At 37.9% G+C, this 21,112-nt stretch overlaps 1 protein-coding gene across 4 annotated transcripts in view; it reads right to left on the reverse strand.

Moving 5' to 3' along the window:
* Positions 1-1,588: 1,588 nt before the first annotated feature.
* The window catches only part of usp9 (ubiquitin specific peptidase 9), a 42,811-nt gene continuing 23,287 nt past the window's right edge, over positions 1,589-21,112 (reverse strand). Inside the window, exons 17-47 of one of the 4 annotated variants that reach the window (XM_073845294.1) lie at positions 20,968-21,063; positions 20,661-20,872; positions 20,323-20,563; positions 20,045-20,194; positions 18,868-18,988; positions 18,645-18,775; positions 18,170-18,448; positions 16,098-16,223; positions 15,716-15,853; positions 15,443-15,609; positions 14,465-14,573; positions 14,213-14,359; positions 13,980-14,126; positions 13,671-13,878; positions 13,322-13,542; positions 11,531-11,721; positions 11,270-11,443; positions 11,035-11,176; positions 10,738-10,941; positions 10,072-10,633; positions 8,498-8,621; positions 8,175-8,400; positions 7,952-8,081; positions 7,680-7,865; positions 7,142-7,362; positions 6,059-6,147; positions 5,728-5,884; positions 5,428-5,640; positions 4,708-4,815; positions 3,764-3,859; positions 1,589-1,979 (exon numbers count right to left, since the gene is read on the reverse strand). In XM_073845294.1, coding sequence (XP_073701395.1) covers positions 1,845-1,979; positions 3,764-3,859; positions 4,708-4,815; positions 5,428-5,640; positions 5,728-5,884; positions 6,059-6,147; positions 7,142-7,362; positions 7,680-7,865; positions 7,952-8,081; positions 8,175-8,400; positions 8,498-8,621; positions 10,072-10,633; positions 10,738-10,941; positions 11,035-11,176; positions 11,270-11,443; positions 11,531-11,721; positions 13,322-13,542; positions 13,671-13,878; positions 13,980-14,126; positions 14,213-14,359; positions 14,465-14,573; positions 15,443-15,609; positions 15,716-15,853; positions 16,098-16,223; positions 18,170-18,448; positions 18,645-18,775; positions 18,868-18,988; positions 20,045-20,194; positions 20,323-20,563; positions 20,661-20,872; positions 20,968-21,063 — 5,451 coding nt within the window. In that variant the 3' untranslated portion in view covers positions 1,589-1,844. Of the gene's footprint in view, positions 1,983-3,763; positions 3,860-4,707; positions 4,816-5,427; positions 5,641-5,727; positions 5,885-6,058; positions 6,148-7,141; positions 7,363-7,679; positions 7,866-7,951; positions 8,082-8,174; positions 8,401-8,497; positions 8,622-10,071; positions 10,634-10,737; positions 10,942-11,034; positions 11,177-11,269; positions 11,444-11,530; positions 11,722-13,321; positions 13,543-13,670; positions 13,879-13,979; positions 14,127-14,212; positions 14,360-14,464; positions 14,574-15,442; positions 15,610-15,715; positions 15,854-16,097; positions 16,224-18,169; positions 18,449-18,644; positions 18,776-18,867; positions 18,989-20,044; positions 20,195-20,322; positions 20,564-20,660; positions 20,873-20,967; positions 21,064-21,112 lie in introns of all 4 variants that reach the window. The other 3 variants (XM_073845293.1, XM_073845296.1, XM_073845295.1) reach the window with 3 other exon arrangements.

Raw genomic sequence — 21,112 nt, forward strand, 5'->3', positions numbered from 1 at the left:
TAAACTAAAAGACCAACACTACTATATTGACATTTTATAGAAAATTCTTTGAAGGCATTTTAAGAATCTAATACCCGACTCACCAACACAGATGGTTGCAATCACATTTTTCTTTTTCTTTTTTGTGCCAACAGAGTTGTGCACTCTACAGTGAATATAATGTACTTGAAACAATCGATCCATGAAAACATGGCAGCGTTGAATCGTCACAAGAACAGACAGACATTTTCCCGATTTCTTTTCTTTATTCTCGAAGGGCGCAATGCTTTTCTCTAATATTTCTGTGCACAAAAACCTCACAAAGTGAAAGTCAACATTGTGACTGTGGCTTCAGAATTCAACGTCACATCATGGCCAAAACAAAAGTCGGCAAAAAACAGGGCGAAGAACTCTGTACAGTCAATAATCTTTAAAAATAACACAAGGACAAAAATGTTCCTCTTAAATCAAATTCTATTTTTCTTTTAGTGAAATACAACAAAATAAATTCTATAAAATAAAACAGCAAAATATTTAAATATATGATGGGCAGAATATTTTCATTTGCAGGAGTATTTGGTATTTTTCCAACAAAATCCAAGAGGAAAAAAAAAAGCATTCAAGTTACCAATTAAATACATACAGTATCTACTGATGTTTACTCCTTTAATCCAAGAGACTTTACTAACTGAAGTTGCAACATGACTAACCAGCAGTTATTTTATGGTACAACCCTGCTTTTACGTTCACTCTCCTTAAATGAAGAATCCCCAAACCGAGCCTCTTTTTCGAGTACACGAATGCGAACAGGGATCATGAAGTCAGGCGACCGACTAAATTGCCAGGAGGTCATTTGTCCGAGACAAATAAGCAAAACGAGTTCTGTCCACTAATGTTCCAGGCATCCTGGCTTAAACTGTTGCATATATTTTCTCTTCCTAAAATTCCTATCATCAAAACCTAAGCATTTATCCCACCAAAAAAAGCGACAGCCAAATATTTATCTGAGGAAACGTGTGCAATTGTAAAGCCACTTACTTCTTACATTGCTTCGAAAACATCAAATCTAGAAGAGCATATGGAGGAGGGGACCAACAAAAGGGCTCTTCCGAATCGCCGTGGAGAAAGAAATGGCAGAATTGCCCTCGGGCTATACTAGTTTGATGTGAAGCCATGCTAAGATGTTACAGCGTGTCAGCTGGAGCTTTCAAATTATTGAATTATTACCAGAAAAAGAAAAAAGGCAATAGGAATTTCCAGAATAAAGTTGCATCATCACCCCATTCACATCAACTAAACGTCAAGATCATCACCCAACCGTCCCATCGTTCACAAACTATGGCCAACTCTTGCTCACGAGGTGCCATAGCCGGTTAAGCTTTGACATGAATATAATGTATGATCAAAAGCAGAATGACCCAAACGGCCCAAACCTTACTACTGAGCATGGGATAAAACAGGGATTTTTTTTTTTTTTGTCTTTCACCGTTGTATTTGCTTCTTTTTTTTTGTTGTTTTTCCATTTTCATAAATCTGCAGTCTGCCAACAGCATCACACACGCTGTTGCTTTTGAACAGTCAAAACATTAACATAGTATGTACACCTCTGTCATGAGACAAGTGCGACAGGCCCGTTTTATTATTACAAACAATATGCACAGTCCACTGCAAGTTACACTTTTGACAGTTAATACTGCAGAGCAGACGGTGAAGAGACTCTCCACTCCAGGGTTAGAAATTGAGGGAAGCTGAATGTTCTGGTTACACGGGCTCTGGAGTAGAGCGGCATGGTGGGGCCTGGCCTTGCTCTGGATTCGAGTATCTCGCTGGAGAACTCAGATGGAGGACAGTGTGACAACATATTGTTAGTCTTTAGTCTGGCTGGGCGGCACCTCCTCAGAGGGCTCCCAGTTCTCTTGTGCTCGTGGGCCTGGACGCTGAGGGTTGTTGACGTGCTGTGCTGCGGGGCCAGTGTACGGCTGCGTATGCGGGAGGTTATTCTGCTGAAAAGACAAAACAACAAACAAATGATTACATGATAATCAGAACAAAATGTATACTTATGCTTTACTCAGATATGTAGATGCCATTATGTAACTGCTGACTAAAGGATAGTTCCAAACCCTTAAGACATTCATATTCACAAATAAAGACATTTTTGACAACAAATGCAACTGACATGTTCAAGGCCCAGAAAGGTAGTAAGGACATTGTTGAAATAGTCCACTCCAAATCTGTGGATCAACCTTAATGTTATGAAGCTACCTGTTCATTTGTGTGCAAAGGAAACAAGAGTAATGACTTTATTCAACAATTTCTTCTCAGAGACTGTATGTATTTGTTATTTATGTTATATATATTTTTATCTTTTCTTTATTTTTATATATATGATAATGCTTTGGCAACATTGTGTTACACAGTCATGCTAATAAAGCTTAATTGAATTTAACTGAAATTGACTGAGGTAGAAGAGAAGAAACTGTCTTTTTCATTTTCTTTGCGCACAAAAAGTATTCTTGTAGCTTCATAACATTAGGGTTGAACCACTGATGTCACATGGACTATTTTATCGATGTCCTTGCTACCTTTCTGGGCCTTGAATGTCAATTTTATCAAAAATATCTTAATTTGTGTACTGAAGATGAAAAAAGGTTTTACGGGTTTGGAACAAGATCAAAGCGAGTAATTAATTACAGTATTTCCATTTTTGGATAAACTATCCATTTAAAAGCGACTTCTGCAATACATTCAAAGCATTTAAAGTTGAGGGGGGAGTCAATTATTTACACATTGATCAAACAAAAAAAGCAAATAATTCCAACTGGAATAAACACGAAAGCAATTAACCTGTAAAAACCCAGGTATAATAAAACAAATATTATAAATGATGCAATAAACTGCTCTTCAAAAATGTATGGTCAGTAAGATTTCATTTTAGAAAAGTACTTTTATTCAGCAAGGATGCATTAAATAGATCAAAAGTGAAATATTAAAAAAAAAAAATCTTTGTAACAATGTTTAAAATAGAAAAGTTATTTAATCAAATAAATGCAGCCTTGAGTATAACAGACCTCTTCAAAAAGCATCTAACTGACCTTAACAAAATGAAATCCTTAGCCATCTAATATTAAACTCCAACATGAAACCTTCAAATTAGGCACTCCGAGCCCTTTTTATATGAATTACCAGTACAACCACAACATGGGTTTGCAGCGAGGAAACAGGGCTGAGAAAATAAATGAATGCAGAATAATTTTTCAATTCTGAGATTTTTCGAATATACTGCGATTCTCTCTCTCTTAGTTTTTAACAGCAGAAGGCACTGCATGCTTTAGAAACAGCTGTATTCTGCTTGCTTCCAATTCCTTACACACACTTGAACCTAAAATAATCATTCGAAAAGTTTAAAAATGTTGAAGCGAATTACAAAGGTGTTCAAGCAAGCTGTTTACATTATTCTCGCGTCATAAAAGCATTCTGAGCCGAGGTGCAAATACATGACTCGCACACACAAGCGCTCATTTCCGTGAGGATTCAAGTGTGTGGTTAAAAAGTAGATTAAAGAGTCATCTGCTGTTAAAAACTAAGCTCAGAATCGATTCCAGAGAGAATCACGATGTATTCAAAAAATCTCAGAATTAATCCATGAACTGCGATGCATCAATTTATCGTCACAGCCCTACGAAGAAAGCTTAAAGTCTTCAGAATTATCCTTTCACAAATACATGATATGGTTTAAGAGGTCTAAGAGTAGTATGAGGTTTGTGTGACTGAAGCTCAGTACCTGTTGAAACTTTGTGCCTGGAGAGTGAGGGTATAGAGCAGTGTCCTCTGGAGGAGAAGTTTCCTGCTCATCAAGGGCCTCCTGCTCATCAGGCTCCTAAAACAAATATCACAAATAAAGCTGAGCACTAGATATACAATATATCTACATATCACATAATTAAATATAAATCGGTTTGCTTAATACTAACTAACCAGGGATGTGTGTGATTAAATGTCCTCTATAAAGTGTCCCTTTACAATAAGCCATTAAACATGCAAAGTCACTAAAATAGGAACACTCAGGGCTTTACGGTTTTGATTTAGACGTACAAGCCAAATTACTCGGGGGACTTTAGCAAGACATAGTGAAATCCAATGACAGATGAGGGAACGCCATAAATGGACACATATAGCCTACCAAACACTCCGATACTTTGATTAAATTGTTTAAGCAAGCTTCTGATGACAGACAGGAGTTTGCCCATGGATGAATTGATTAGACAGTGGCGTGACTATAATGCTAAACAGGTTTTCCTGAACACTGTGTTCTTCCTCAGAGAAAGTTAACTGTCAGAACAGAACAGAACATAAAACTAACACCACATCCAAATTTGCATAGTCATACAAAAGCTTCTTAGAAGTGCAGGCTGTTTTCAGATCAGATGACCGGAACGTTTTACATTCCCAAAATAAAACCAGACTCAAAACAAAAGAGAAAGAAAAACACCACCAGACACAAAAGTTACCTCCAGCTCATCTGTACACTATAGCCAAGGCTTAGAGTTTTCGATCACTTAGTTACCACATTAAGACTTGTAGTTGCGTAGAAAGAAACAGTTTGGACACATTGAGATGAGGACGAAATAACAGTTGATTAAGAGTTGGTTCTGCCTACATCACGCCCTGTGAACATCAAAAAGTTACGCAGATGGCACCAGTGTGGCCGGGCCATACGAGTCTTACGGTGTGCTGTTGTTGGCCTGTCACTTCCCCTGGCAAAAGTTGCTGTGTCGAGGACGGGTTCCGGCCAGCGTCCTCTTCAGATACCACCTCGTGCTTCGTTAAGTGACACTATTTTGAAATGGCAGTTAATATTGCATACTGTTTCAACAAATTATGCATCTATGGCTGCATACATTTAACATCTGTGGAAATTTGCTATTGATCAAACTAAAGAAAGAGCCTTATTTCTGCAAATTAATAGAAATGGCTTTAAAATAAAACAATATCTATGGCATGAAATCAAGCGTAAATGTAATGAAACTTAAATTTATGCAAATATAAACAGTATTTGTAATTGCTTCATGTCATGAAAATGAAAACCTAGAAATAAAAGTCGAAAACTCAAAGCCCTATCTATAGTTAAATATGGCTATTTAGCACTCAAAACATTTCTAGATTAGAAAAGATAACTTTCAAAACCATTTCAAAATTGCTTAAACGTTTGATTTGTGCCTGCCCATCATTATACAGTCATACAGTGCCAACAAAAGTTTCAAATAAATCGTTTCTCTACATTAAAACAACAATATTTACTGAAAGGGGTTCTGTAAAAGGTAACCATGCAAAAATTTAAATACTCAACTAATGGGCAGAAGCACACATGCATGATCAGACTTTTTAAACTAAACATACTGTCACTAATGTTGTAGACAAAGAGGGGTGTCATGAGACATCACTTACCTCTTCTGGACACAACTCACAGGCCTTGGCTAAAGTCATACGGGCACTGTGGGAGCGCTCCAGGAAGTATCCATTAGAAGTCTCATTGCTCTGGACAGGAGGAGACCAGTTGTTATAGGTGTACTGGGTATTGCCAGTGTATGGCCTTCGTTCCAGCTCATCACCGAGCCACTCTACTGCCCAGGTCCACTTCCTCTTTAAATCGCCATTACTCTGGAAAAGGTAAACCATAAATCTGATTTAGAATATTTATAAAAAATTCAAATGCAAAGTCTTTGGTTCTTATTCCGACATCCTCACCTGGAGAATCTGATAGGCCACCGAGCAGTTGCTGAAAAGAGCCACCATGCATTTGATACATTGATAAGCTCTCTTTTGGTAGTGATTTTTGGAGCGCTGAATGGTGTCAAAAAGCCCATCACGGTCATCAGGGATTCCCTTCAGCACATTGTGGATCCTAACAAACAGAAAAAGAGCAGGGCAGGACATTATGCTGCAGTCAGGAATTTAATTAATCTAAAAAAAGGAGATCAAGAGGCCTAAATATGAATGAATTTACTCCAGGAACTAAAGCGTTTCAGGTTTCACATAAAAGGCACTTACTGAATATGAAGTGGAAAACTAGACTGACCTGTGAGTCTGCCATGAGTCCTCAATAAACAAGATCTGAAGGAGCAAGTCCAGGTAAGGCCTTAACTCATACGTGTATGAATATGCCACCTACGCAAAAACACCAATGTTAATAAACATCTTCAGACAATTAGAAAAATATACACTACCAGTCAAAAGGAGTCTTTTAAAGAAGCCTCTTCTGCACACCAAGCCTGCGTTTATTTGATCCAAAGTACAGAAGAACAGTAAAAATGTTTATATTTTTACTATTTAAAATAACTTTATTTGAATATATTTTAAAATGCAATTTATTCCTGTGATTTCAAAGCTTAATTTTTAGCATCATTACTCCAGTCACACAATCCTTCAGAAATTATTCTAATATTTTCTTTCCCCAAAAAACTTATACTCCAAGCTTTTTGGTATAGTGTGTAATGTTACAAAAGCTTTTTATTTCAGATAAATGCTGATCTGGATCTTTCTATCCAAAGAATCCTGAAAAAAAAAACTGTTTTAAATATTGATCATAATAAAAATGTTTCTTGAACAGCAAATCTGCATATTAGAATGATTTCTGAAGGATCATGTGACACTGAAGACTGGAGTAATGATGCTGAAAATTCAGTTTTGATCACAGGAATAAATTACATTTCAAAATATATTCAAATAGAAAACAGTTATTTTACATAGTATTTTTTTTTCTTTGGGTCAAATAAATGCCGGCTTAGTGAGCAGAAGAGACTTTAAGAAAACATTAAAAATCTTACTGTTGAAAAACTTTTGACATATCAGAAACATGGCCAGAAATTATATATTTAACATCAACTGTGCTGTGTGTATGTGTGCTTAAGATAAATGAATTCATAAACAGACTGTTTACACTGATTCTCAGACCTTTCAAACTCCAATCACATTATGTGCTTTAGATTTTGTCTAAATTCTCTGATCTTCACAATTTGCAAGAGAGCAAGAAACTAGTTTTTAGGAATCTGAATGGCCAAATAAAATGTGCACCACCAAATGTAATTGCAATATTCAAAATGTTGCTGCAATTGAAAAATGTCAACATCTTTTAAAAGTCAAACACGGCTGATCATCACACCTGCCACAGTAGTTCACTTAGCACAGTGGAGGAAAACTGAGGGTTTTCCCAACAGCAGAATCTCAGCAGTTTGATAGTGTCCTCTGAGTTACTGCAGTCCTCGATAATCTTCTTCACATAACTGGTACGCACAAACAGGATGTCCACCACCAGCTGCTGCAGAGGCATGATGGGAGCGGTGATGTTGGGGTCACCATATGGGTTTGGCAGGGGAGGGTTTCCTAAAAATGTCAACATAACAAAATGTCAGCTCACATCCTGGCAGGTGGTCTGGACAGAAGTGAAGGAAAATGTTCTTTTTACATGCAAATCATTAAATTAGTGTCAAAAGATCAAACTAATTAAACGATGAATGTTGAAACTACATATTTGAAGTTGTTTCTGCGTAAATACCCTCAGCTCCAAGCAATGCCAACCTGGCACTGATGCCTGGAGATGGCTTTGTGTCAGTCAGGCAGTCCTGAGCAAGGATGAGCATCTTCATTGGGCAATGGGGACCAAACTAAGCAATATTCCAGCAATGTATGAAAACTCTTACCGTTGATTGAGGACTGCATACGTGACGTCACATCACAGCAGCGCACCAGCTGTGAGACGACAGTATAGAGCTTTCCGAGCTCAGCATACTGGTACTTAATGGGAGGGCCGGGGCCCTCATCCAGAGCCACAAGCATGAAGGTAGCTGGTACCCCGAGCTTCAACAGCTGTGTCTTCTCTGCCAAGCCTGAGAGAAAGAAATGAAGTGAGACGAATACTATAGCATGCAAGCCTGTATGGATACAGACCTTAAGAGTGGCGAGTGGTACTTACCTAGGTTGGCATACATGACGAAAAGGTTGAAGTACTGCTGCAGGTGACGGCCGTGCTCAGACACTTCCCTTCTCAACAGATTCAGTACGGCACGGAACAAGTGCTCACTTAAACTCAAATTATCACAGCTCTGAGACAAAAGGACAAATAATGTAAGTTCCAAAGAGTTGAGACATTCCCCAATTTCCCATGAATGAGGGAAGCCTAGATTGACGAGACGTACCTGAGTTGAAGGTCCAGGTGAGGCAATGGGTGAAGGGCAGGGTCCATCTTGAAGGGAGAAATGTGCAATGAATACAATGAGTTTGGAGAAAGCCCCTCGAACTTCTGCACTGGGACACTCAAGCAGGTACTCAGAAAAGCGGTTCGGATATGCAAAGAGGACGTTGTGTGCAAACCAGTAGCGCACATTCTTACTGTGCCGTAGCAAGATGCACAGAGCATCATACCTGAAATAGAAGGAAAAAAAAGATAAATGAGGATCAACTAACTGTTGAAGAACACAGGCCAGCATGTGCCTGATAAACACAGAAATAACACGCTTACCAATCACTAGCAGGGCCACGGACAATTTTCTTGGTGTGGAATCCAGTACTGAAGAGAAATCTAGCAGCGAGCTGTATACTAATCATAGCCATTTCTTCTGCTTCAGGCAAAAGGTGGTCTTGACCTAAAAGCCACAAATAAAATAAACGTTATTGCTACAATGACTTTCGCCATCTCCTGGAATAGGTTACTCTGCAGCAGCAACAATAGGAGTCTGATGTGTAATGAGGAAAAAGGAAATCCATTTCCCAAACACACACACAGTTAGAAATCAACAGCAACACTGATGGTGAAGCTAAAAGCGCAATTTCAGAAGCAGAAACTGAGAAGGTTGCTAAAATTGTTCATGGGTAGATACTGTGCTTTATCTATTTTTACACTTCCTGAATGAATGTTAGTGAAGTTTTCAGCATATGCAAAGTGCATAGAGAGAAATATTTGAAGTATTACAGTATTAGGTAAGGTAGATTGCACAAAAATATTATGCAGCACAACTGCATCTATACTGTCAACATAATAATTGTGTGAGCAATCATAAATGCTTTCTGAAGGATCATGTGAGACTGAAGGCTGAAGTAATGGCAGCTGTGCCATCACAGGAATAAATTACATTTTAAAATATATTAAAATGATTTTAAATAGTAATATTTTATAATATTCCTTTTTTAATAAATAAATGCAGCCTTGATAAACATAAGACAATTTCAAAAAAAAAAATTGCTAACCACAAACTGTTGACATCAATATAACTTTTTTTTTTAACAGTTACATTTTCTCAAATATTAGAACTAACCAAATATAATTATTATTTAAATTATTTAATCTTAAAGGGGATAACGGGTGCCCATTTTCCTTAAGTTGGTATGATTTTTTAGGGTCTTTATGAAATGTCTGCAACATACTTTAGTTAAAATACCTCAAAGGTCATGCAAAACAACACCTTTTTTACCTTGTCAAAAACAGCTCTGTTCACAGCGACGTGTTTTGGTGCATGGCTCTTTAAATGATAATGAGCTACTGTTCACCCCGCCCCTCTCTTCTGTTTTTTGTGTATTCATTAAATCAAAAACAAAACTAATCCACTGCATCTTCAGTGGCTCTCATGTTCACTACAACTACAAAACACCTGCATTGCTTACGAGACATTGCTGTCGCTACATCTGCTCGAAGGCGAAGAAAATGGCGGACAACGTACAATTGGCTAAGGGCTGAAATATGCTAATATGGAAAAGTCCTCAGTGGTCATGGGCAGGGCTTGAACAATATGACATCATACTACTCAGAAAAACCAAAACGGCTTGATAATTAAGACTTTAAAAAAAAAAGTGACTGGACTTTTATCATTGTAGGGTGGTTGTGTCCACATACTGCTAAGACATATTTATATGCAAACACCTTGCAAAAGTGAATACTGCATCCGATGTCCCCTTTAAGATACGAGAGAGTCAAATTTTGCTATTTATCCATTTACCAAAAAAACAGATTGATGAATTGATTCAAAATGAACCACATGTCACAGCCCTGATCCCATCTACAACAGCGGAGAATAGAGCAAGGTCAATGGCTGGATTTACCTGGCGGTGAGTTCAAGTAGACACTGTTACAGGTCAGCAGTTTCCTGATGAACTGGAAGTACTCCAAGCTGTACTGCATACGGTTGTGCATAAACTGCACATTTTGTTTGCGCACGCTGCGTTCAATAGCAGAGGGCATCTTCACCTGGTGAGGTTTGCTGGTCACTGTGAGCTCAGTGATGTATTTAACCAGCTCGCTGTCTTTGTCTAACGTGTCCATTCGCTCATAAAACAGGATGTAGGCGTTCCACCAGCGCTTCTGTCGCCTATAGGACATGCGTTTCATCATGTGGTCAAAGACCTCGCCCATGTACTCTCCACCAAAGCACTGGTTCTTCATCTCCTCGTCATCGTCCATCTTGCACTCAGTGACATCACCATCATCAAACTTGTACCAGCGGTTCCTTTCTCCCTCACCACCACTGCCGTTCCTCTGAATGATGTAGGAGTAATAATGACCTCCACTAGCCTGGCCTGAGTGGACCAGCACTCCCACCAAACGATAACGAGAGCTACAGGGTGGTTCTGGCTCAGATGGCTCATTCTGCTGGATCACCTGTTGCTGAGGAGAGTTTCGAAACTTCAGCTATGTAAAAATATTCCCAAATGACATTTATGTAAATTAGACAACCTGAAGACCAAAGAAAGTCCACTCTGGTGTAATACCTGGTTCTCTGGGTGCACATCGGACCCCTCCAGTTTAGCTACTCCAGCTACTGTATAGGGCTCCATGTCTAGCTCCCGTGGGAACTCGAAGTAATCATTGAACTTGATGGCACACTCACGTTCCCAGTCATAATCGAAGCGTTTCAGCTGGATGGCCAGCACCGGAGGAAGCTTCTTAATGAGTAAACGCTTCACTGTGTCCACCTGTCATGTAGACACATCACCACTTTAAGCTTAATAGCATTTTCTTAATTACCAACAAAAGACATCTTAAAGATAACTGAAGTCAGGACACACCTTTTTGTTGCATTTTTCACAGTGGTAGGCATTTGCACCCTCAAGCAAGTCTCCTTTCACATACTGCTCCATAGAATCGAGGAGATTTTGATGGTTTCTGATATCTACATTCAATGTCGTAAACGATTCCTCACATTCATATCTGAAAAGACAGTATGGAGTGTTACACTGGGACACAAAGATCTACTGAGGCCAAAAAAAAAAAAAAAAAAACAATATTAGTTTTCCAATGTACCTGTGAGGACAGCCCTGACATATTTTCTGGTCAGCAAAAGAGCCACCCAGTACTTTGCTCAGCATGGCAGGGTGGCCCAATGCTTTCAAAGCCTCATCTAAACTGTCAACCAGTGAGTTAAAGAACTCCAGGGCATCATGCTGTTCCCTCAGATTGACTGGTTCACCCCACAACCTGGAGAAAGAGAAAGAGATCATTATAGAAAACACAGTAAAAAATGAGGATTACATAAAATACATAAAATATATAGTGTGAATTTACCGAAATTGCTTCCAGAATCCCCTAGGCACGTAGTATTGCAATCTGGAGGCAGCCAAGTGTCCAAAAATGACCTGCAATTGCCGAAGAACCCCAATGTTGTATTCCTTCCTGTCTTCCGACTTACTGAGAGAAGGTTTGTCTTCAAACTGGTGCTGATAGCCAAACACCTCATCCCGGGGATCCACATTACTCTGCAAAATGAAAGCAAGACTTTCAATAAACTGAAGTAACTTCAACATAATTTAAAGAAAACTTTTGCCAAAATGCCCTCAGCTCCAGGGAATGCCCACATGGCATAGACCCCCCAGAGATGGCTAAACTTGTCAGTCACTTGGTGCTGAGAAAGGATGATCGTCATCATTGGGCAGTGTAATATAATTTCAATTTAATGACATTAACAGAAATCAGAAACTAAAAGCACAACCTCTTCAGAAACAATCCACTATTTGTGCTTTCAGAACAACAACAAAGTGCAAGAGTTATAAGTGCTCTCTGGGTTAATAAAGCACACACCTGAGCTTAATTATACTGGGAAATGCAAAGCCGCACCTCCACCTGAGCTGTTCCCCAGGCAATTCTTCTCTCATTTTTATTCATTACAATTGGGACAGGTGCTTATGGCCCATTACAAATTTCCTTGGTTCAACATTCAAAACACCAGTGTTACTGTTAACTAAAACTATTAAAAATTGTCTTGTTAATTGAAATAAAGCTGAAAATATCGATTATTAGAAAACATAAATATTAGATTCAAAACCTGTCTTGTTTAAATGTTGAAGTTAACCTAGTCTCACGACAAAAACATACCTCTGGAAGCTTTTTTACAAGACACGAAATACATACCGGCATGTACGTTTTGTGACATATTCGATGTAAAATGTTCACTGGTTGGAGCTAAAAAGAGTGTTCGTTTTTTTCCCCGGAACAGATGAATGTACATACGGTTTTACACGTTTTATGTGAGGTTGGTTTTGTAGGTGTCAAAGCAGCTCTGACTTGAAATGTCCGTTGAGTGGCGCTATAAATGCTCTGTGACGTTTTTAAAATAACATACCATCTGCACTACACCTAAACCTACCCAATAACATGAACAAAAGCGAATGTGACTTAAAAAACCTTAAACGCAAACATGTCGTTTTTCTGGCTTGTTTTTCAGTCTCTCATCTTTCAGCTCTCTGATCGGGAGTCATGTTTCTGATGGGATTTGTACCCAAGGATTCCGCATCCTAAGTCCTATTCTGTGCTGGCTGAGCTACCAAGCAAGCTTGTTAAGTTTGGAGAGCGAAACATATGTGGCTGTAATCATAACTGTGTATGAAAACAATTAGAAGTGCTTGCTGTATTACCACCTCTAGTGTTTATTTCTATTGGAAACTGCAGTGATATGTACTTATTGGTATGTTTTTCTTAAATATTAAAATAAAAGCCAATGCCAATTCAAAACAAAAATAAAAACTGTAATAGTGTATAAATAATATTAAAATAACACTTGAGCACTTTCAATCTTCAACATTTTATATGGACCAAAAATGTAAATTGCATTCACACTGTCTATTGAAAGTGAATTCAAACCTAATGGCAAAAATATGGAAAACCCCAATTTAAAAATTAAGAAAACCTTGAGCACTTTGCATTCAAACTGTTCAATCTAAGTGAATCATGCTCTGACCTCCTCTAGAGATATTAGTTTTGCTTTATAGTCTGTTTCTTTAAAATATTCGCATACAGGGCAAAATTCCCATAAACACAACATAGTCTAAGACTCTGGAAATGAATCATGTTAGGCAGTACCTCATTATCTTGCTTCTCGTCTCCAGACATATCATCATCAACCTCACTGCCTGTGCCTTCAATGGCCAGGATGCCATTCCTGATGGGAGGAATCATGTAGAGCTGCTGGATCACTGAGTTCATGTAGCAAGTCGCACCTGCATTTTTTAGACCCACAAACCCCTTGGTGGGCCTTGGGCCAACTGGCGGTAAATATTCCCATTCTGTAAGTGGCTCACAACCTGAAGGTACATAAAAAAATAAATAAAAAAAAACTGTAAATAACTGCATATATCATAAAACTAATGGGGTTGAGTGCACTGTTTTTAAGAATCAGAATCTGTTATACTTCTAAAATTAGCACACACACCTAAATAGTACATATCAGTTAATGTGTCCACAATCTGCTTGAGATTTCGCACACATCCGACAGCAAGTGCAACCAGCAGTTCAAAGCCGGCATTGATGGTGGCTGGGGTGCTACACACAGGTATGGCCTGCTCAGTGGGGAATTCTCCACTCTTCATGTATTGCAGGTACACATTAGATGCTGGGAACAGGAAGTCATCCATTAACTCCTATAAAGGACATCATGGAGAAAAAAAAGACAGATCATTTAGTCTGATATGGCAATGCAGTTGCAAATAGGATATTTTCTGTTGTTGTTGTTGTAGTTTACCTTGATGAGACTAGCACCTCCTTTTTCACAGCCAATGTAGAATTTCTTTTCAGGGGTCTGGAAAGCTAGTAACTCTTTTGTGACACCAATATGACCTTCCAAAATGGTCTCCTCAACCCCAGGATCTCCAGTTCTCTTTACTTCATCCTGGAAGGAAAAACAAAAAACACTGAAATTTGCACACACTAAAATGTTCGCTATTTTAATTCTAAAAAGACGGTAAACGAACATACCCGGATGCGCTTTAACCAGTCGATCTCATTGTTTAAGAGAACTTCTGCATTAGGAAGATTAATGTTGCTGTTAAATGCATAGTTGAGTAAGTGCCTTAGAAGCGTGAAGTAATCAGCAGCGTGCTTTGCCCGCTCTTTTGCAGTGCTCTGGAACACAAAAAGTAAATATAAATATGACTACAAATAATGAGATGTTCTGAATTAACAAAAAAAATAAAAGCTTTGTCCAGAAGAAATATGTAAGACACTTACACCTAAAACTGTGAAGAGGAGGGTAATGAAAAAGAGAAGAGGCCTATGGCCCATACAACATCGGGTGGCCATGAGGAAGAACTGTTCTTGGGCCATTTTACGAACAGACCTAGAAACAAATAACAGTACGCATTAGCTATGACATTCATGAAATTAAACTATTCTATCCCGTTTGATAAAATTATAGAAATCAGGACATTTTTAATAGATTAATTTCAAATTAAAACATTCAATCTGTCACTGAACATTGGCAAACTTCCATACTGGAAAGCGTTGTTATAAAAAATTTTTACACACGGTTTTTATGTTTAAAAAACTTAAATTATATTTTTTAAAATGTGACCCTGGACCACAAAACCAGTCGCAAGTAGCACAGGTATATTTCTAGCAATAGCCAATAATACATTGTATGGGTCAAAATTAACAATTTTTCTTTTATTCCGAAAATAGGATATTAAGTAACGATTTGATAGAACGGTTTGTTCTATGAGGATATTTTTTAAATTTACTACTGTAAATATATCAAAGCTTATTTTTTAATTAGTATACATTAGTAAGGACCTCATTTGGACAAGGCAATTTTCTCAACATTTAGATATTTTTTGCACCCTCCGATTCCAGATTTTCAAAAAGGTGTATGTATCTCTGCCAAATATTGTCATATCCTAACAAACCATACATCAATGGAAAGCATATTTATTCAGTGTTCATATGATGATGTATATTGTATATAGTATATAAATCTCAATTTAAAAAACAAACAAACATTATAACTGGTTTTGTGGTCCAGGGTCACAAATAATAAATTAAATATATAATTAAATAATAATTTCAGAAATTAAATAAACATTTCTGAAAGTGTGGTGTAGCCATTTATAAAAATACTTTTAGTTTATTGAAAGTTACAGTTTATTTTATTGAAAGTTCAAAAGCATCAGCATAACACGAATAACAATAATCTTTTGTATGATAACTCACTTGCTCTGGCAGTGCAGCAGCAGATCTATAATGAAGGTCTGCCAGGCCTTTTCTTTGCTAAGTGCATCTAGTGCAGTGGGCATAAGGGCGAAACACAGGGTCATGACCTCCAGAGCTTCACAGCACACCTGCTCATCTTCTGCATCCGGCTCATTGCCAGCATTCGTCTGCAAGAGATCACACATCACAGGTGTAAATACAGAGTCTGATCATACTAAATCTGATCCTAATGAATCACACATAGGGTTTTTCAATATAGCTAAGAACTAGCACCTTCTCATAGATCTTGCTGATCTCCTCATTAGAACTGAAGACATGCTGAACAGAGCCACAGCCAGAAGCCCAGACTATTTTCTGAACCGCTCGGATGACACAGATATCTGGGATGTACTTGGAGGCCTGGAAGAAGTTCTGGGTACAGAAGAGAAGGACAAACTGAGAAAACTGAGCCAGAAACATGAGGTATTTTCTCAGTCATTTCCTTTGTACATCTCTTTTGTCACGCACAAAGCAAAAGAGAGGTTTCAACAAAACACTTTTGATCAGAAAATACATTACAGACATTTTTTTCCCAAGACAGCTAAGGACATTTATTCGAACAATGCAAACAAACCAGTTTTCGGAAGTGACGGTTGTGTGGTGTTGTATAACCTACCTCATCTGAGATCTGTTGGGCGAGGCGGATGGCTACGTTCCGCAGCATGCACTCGGCGGAGGGGTTAGGGATATTCTGCAAGGCGTTCTGTAGCACTAGAGCCTGGTCATGTGTGGTCTGGTTGATCTATAAATGAATTAGGAAAAAAAAGGTGTCATCTTGCAGATTTATGACAGGTTTATATTGCACATTTGTTATACTTTCAGCTTCTTCTGTTCGACTTATTTTACTTATGTACAGTAAAGCAAGAAAGAAAGATATAAAACAAACCGACAATAACTGCCATTTAGAGGCGGGGCTCAGCAAAAATTAAAGTTTTTGAATCAAGTCTCACCACCAAGACTGCATTTATTTAAACAAAATATAGTGAAAACAGTAATATTGTGAAGTTATTACAAATTAAAATATATTTTTTTTATTTTAATATATTTTAAAATGCTTTTCGATATGCTTTTTTGTGCTCAGGAAATATTTATTATTATCATTAAAGGTTTAAAGCAGTTGTGCTGCTTAATTTTTTTTAGAAATTGGGATTTATTTTTTCAGGATTTTTTGATGAATAGAAAGTTCAAAAGAACAGCATTTATTTTAAATAGAAATCTTTTGTAATAATACATGCCTTTACTGTCACTTTTGATCAATTTAATGCACCCCCCCCCCCTTATATAAATGTAATAATTTCTTCAAAAAAAAAAAAAAAATTTTGAACACTAGCGTATATACATTAAGTTTATCACAATGTGTGTAGTTGAAGGAGAAGTTCATTTCCAGAACAAAAACTCACAGATAATTTACCCCCTTGTCATCCAAGATGTTCATGTCTTTCTTTCTTCAGTCGCAAAGAAATTATGTTACTTTAAAATCAATAAATCAATTTCAGAAATGTTCTCCATATAGAAGAGCATTTGAGGTTAAAAAGTATATAAATTGTCTTTTTTTTTTTGGCTGGTATCGTTTAGAGTCCTTTGAATCTGCATTTAAATTGCATTTTGGAAGTTCAAACTCACGGGCATCATAGAAGTCCACTATACGGAGAACATTCCTGAAATGTTTTCCTCAAAAAACACAATTTCTTTACGATTGAAGAAAGAGACATGAACATCTTGAATGACAAAGGGATGAGTAAATTATCTGTACATTTTTGTTCTGGAAGGGAACTTTTCCTTTAAGTGAGTTAGATATCCTAATGCAGTTTCATATGTATCAGCATAACAATTTGGTTTAACAATCCTGTTTGTGCAAAGTTATAATCTGTATAACACTGTTTTAATGCAGCAAACTCTCACGTTGTTTTTTAACTGAAACATTTAGTACTTTAACAAAAAAAATATGAGCTTCACATTTCAGCTTTTCAGCGATAATTTCCAACCCTATTAGTCATACAAATACCGTTCCATTACATGCATAGAAACATAATCAAATAAAGTCAAATAAAGAGAAAATTGCATAATTAAAGTGCATTTAACTTTTCCCTTTCTCATGGTTATTACTGCCTCATGTAAATGCTTCTGAAGTCTGAGTGAGTGTTTCCTCACAAGACACTGTACACCCTTGACATTTGTGGAGCTACATAGGGCAAGCCAGTCTGTTTCTAATGATTGATGAATGTCAGGAAGGCTGAAAGGTTACAGAAATTAAACGCTCAGTGCTGAACCTATAAAATCCACTCAGTAAAAAAAAAAAAAACACTTCACTTACTTCCTTGCAGTGTTTCAAATAGAATTGTCTTTTGCAGTAAGCAAACTTTACTGTCCCATCCCCCCATAATAGGGTGCTAACTACATACTAGGACTGTGCCAAGTACATTTTTTGAGATGTGGTACTAGACAAAAGTGTAAAGCGAAGCACACAAGTGAAAGCAGGTTCACTTTTTCTCATTGAGAAAGTCCTGAAAGGGCATAATGTATTTATATTGTGTGTTCCTTATAAAATTACAGGATTACAACTGTTTTTTTTTTTTTTTTTAAATAAACTGATGGTCTAAGTTTTGGTCCTTTTGTTCTAAAGTGATTTATACTTTTGCAAGGCTTTCTTGAAAGGAACAGTTAGGAGCTAAAGCAAGGACAACTTACAGGCGATACAGGGATAGTCCCCTCCACCACAGGCTGGCAGGCCTCAGCCACAGACTTCACATGGCCAAAGCCTACAGCTGTAAGCAGCAGCTTGGCTATTTTTAGTGCGTTCAGATAAGCTCCCCGCCGGGTCTCCATGTCAGCATTTGGCAGGAAGTTATTTCTGGTCAGCATGCTCAAAACAAGGGGCAGGCCACCACTCTTCAAGAAGTTGTACTGGAAGTCACAAGCATCCTCACCCAATGTCCCACTGGCAGGCATGAGCAAGGCATACACCACCTGAGACACACAGAACATTGCGTTATATTAAAGACTGATACCACACAAAAAGCCTTTTGGACAATAAATATTAGATAAAATGACAAAAAAAAAAAAAAAACTCCTGAATTAAAACAAAAATGAAGCTACATAATAAAAAAAAAAAATCTTATTTTACTTTAATCATATTATTTTTTATATTAAGAACCAAACACACCTCTATCAAGTAAAGCACTTGAGATGGTGATGGTCCAAAGAAACGTGAATCCAATGTGGGGCTAAGGCTGTTTTCGCCGAGTTTGGCGTGATCCAGACAGATGGCTCGGAGGTTTTCCACTGTGGTGTTATCTGAAAGGCAACAACAGAGAGTAATGAATAGAGACGGCAGACTGGTGCAGCTAGATGTCTCAAGCAGACATCTAATGAAGCATATAGAGCACCTGGAGGCATGAGCTTCATTAGAACGCGAGCTCCATCCCGCAGGAGAGGCATGTTGAGATTACAGCCCAGGTCTGCAACTTGCCAGAGGAAAGAGATGTAGCGCAGGTGCAGGGACATTATCTGAGACAATAAGAAACAGAGGTTACACTTAAAATTGGCAAACACAAAACATTAAAGACAGTTCTAATAATTACAAAGTAACGCTATCCTCTTTATTTTTATTATACAGTGGTGGCCAAAATTATTAGAGCACTACTATTTTCACCAGCTAAAAAGGGGTTTTAAGTCAGTTATTTCTATCTTATGCTGTAGTGTGTCAGTAGGGAATATCAGTTTACATTTCTAATCATTCTTTTTGCCATTAATTGTAATAATCCAGTATAATTTTTGTTTGCACAAGGAGTCTGACAACAGCCAGTGCTCCACACAGAGATCTGATCTCATCATCAGTCTGTCTGGAATGACATGAAGAAACTGAACAAACTGAGACAGACTAAATCCAGAAGAGCTGTGCCAACGTCTCCAAGATGCTTCAGGAGACCTACCTGCAAAGCTACCTGAAAAACTATGCATGCACCTAGGGCAAAAGCTGCTTTAAACACGAAGGATGCCAACCAAATGCTGTTTTCATTTAGTTAATAGAAGTTAATTGATTAAGAAAATCTATTCATGACAGGACCCTCATTTTAAAGCATTTTTACACAAGTGCCTATAACTTTTAACAGTACTGTAGCTTCACAGGTAGGTTTCTTGAAGCATCTTGAGTGTTTTCGACAGTTCTTCTGGATTTAGTCTGTCTCAGTTTGTTCTGTTTCTTCATGTCATTCCAGACAGACTGCATTATGATGAGATCAGATCTCTGTGTGGAGCACTGGCTGTTGTCAGACTCCTTGTGCAAACAAAAATCTCACTGGATTATTCCAATTAATGGCAATATGAATGTTTGGAAATGGAAACTTATATTTTCTACTGACACACGAGCAAAAGATAGAAATAACTGACATAAAACCATTTTAGCTGGTGAAAATACTAGTGTTCTAATAATTTACTGTATATTCATGAATACACATTCCATTTTTTAATAACTTCTGACTATTACGTCAAAGTCGCCTTGCATGATAGGAGGAAAAAACTGTTCTTTGGCTGAATTATGTGCCTGAATGGCACAATGCTCACCACACCAGGAAGACAGCTCTCCACTTCAGGGTTTGGCCCATCACTGTAGTGATTGCCATGGTTCCCAGGGGATCCAGTGGAGGAGTCTGAGGAGCTGTCTGGACTGGAAGGCATATTGGCGCTGACCTGGGTAAGCTTGGCTGTGATGAGCTAAAGAAAGAAAAAAAAAAGATATACTAAAAGATATACTATACCCTGTACAAATGATCTATGCTGTTAAATGTAAGGCAAAGATTATTATTGAGTAAATTAATGAAAACAGTCAAGGAGATGCCTACAGTTTTGTCTTTGAGGTTTAGCTGCCCGATTAGCTTCCTGTCATCTGCTGGGTCAATGATCTCTCCCCCGATAAACAGCTCAATCTTGGTGTGCGTACTGTTGGCCTTTATTCGGTTCAGAATGCAGCGCCGCACAGAACCAATTGTGTCATTAGTATGAGACCAAATATCCAGATCATCAACCTGTCTGCCTTGGTTTGGAAAACGTACAACTAGCGTGATATGCTTTCCTCGGAAAGCCCTTAAAGAGAAAAAAAATAATTTAAATATAGTTTATTAGGATCTGGCCATCATAGATGAGCAATAGTTTAATTTAAGACAGGTTTGAATTGGTCTACCTGGACATGGGCAGGATGGTCCTCTCCTCATGGTAATCACTGTCACACTCGGTTATATACTCCCTGAGCACAGTCAGTACTCTCACCATGCGGATGGCCTCCTGTCTGGCACAGTTAATGCTGTCTTTATCTCCGTCCAGCACACACAGAGTGTCATAGGAGGCTTTGAGACGGTCAAAGCAAGACTGAATAAAATCCTCATGGATCTCTACCTGCAAACAGACACAATATGACATTTTTAAAACAAACTCAAGTGAAGCCTATCATTTATTACAGCAAGTAATATGCTTTTCCACTGTATTTTTACCTGATTAGCTTGTAATTTTGGTCCGAGGTTTGTATAAATCTCTTTAAGCAAGTCAATTGCTCGGCTAGCAATATCATCACTTCCTTGAATCACAACCTGTCAAAGGAAATACGAGGAAAATAGAACCATTAGCATTTAAAGCTTA

The sequence above is a fragment of the Garra rufa genome, chromosome 8, assembly GCF_049309525.1.
Source record: "Garra rufa chromosome 8, GarRuf1.0, whole genome shotgun sequence".
NCBI classification, from domain to species: domain Eukaryota; kingdom Metazoa; phylum Chordata; class Actinopteri; order Cypriniformes; family Cyprinidae; genus Garra; species Garra rufa.